This window comes from Nanorana parkeri, unplaced genomic scaffold, assembly GCF_000935625.1.
Source record: "Nanorana parkeri isolate BGI_ZX_2015 unplaced genomic scaffold, ASM93562v1 scaffold15368, whole genome shotgun sequence".
NCBI lineage: Eukaryota > Metazoa > Chordata > Amphibia > Anura > Dicroglossidae > Nanorana > Nanorana parkeri.
Genome location: NW_017321404.1, coordinates 1 through 354, shown reverse-complemented (window position 1 = coordinate 354; position 354 = coordinate 1). Strand labels below are relative to the sequence as shown.

Here is a 354-nt window from a genome sequence, read left to right as displayed (position 1 = left end):
TGTCGATGGAGAAGCACATGAGTATGACGTCGGTGTCCGGGTAGGAGAGAGGTCTCAGCCGGTCGTAGTCTTCCTGTCCGGCCGTGTCCCACAGGGCCAGCTCCACCTGTACGGAGGACACAATGGAGATCAATCACCTGTACAATGCCACACCCCCCTCAGCTCCGCCCCCAGACCTGGAACCACCCCCTACCTGCTTCCCGTCCACCTCGATGTCGGCCACATAGTTCTCGAAGACGGTGGGGACGTAGACCTCCGGGAACTGATCCTTACTGAAGACGATCAGGAGACACGTCTTCCCGCACGCTCCGTCTCCAACGATGACGAGCTTCTTACGAATGGCGGCCATGTTGG

At 59.3% G+C, this 354-nt stretch overlaps 1 protein-coding gene across 1 annotated transcript; it reads right to left on the bottom strand.

The window, feature by feature from the left end:
• Positions 1–4: 4 nt before the first annotated feature.
• Positions 5–349, bottom strand: LOC108804328 (ras-like GTP-binding protein O-RHO; the record flags this gene model as incomplete). The annotated part of the gene is made up of 2 exons (XM_018576037.1): positions 194–349; positions 5–106 (listed from the first exon to the last, which is right to left on the bottom strand). Coding segments are annotated over exons 1-2 (258 nt in total), but the record flags the coding sequence as incomplete, so codon positions are not given.
• Positions 350–354: the final 5 nt, after the last annotated feature.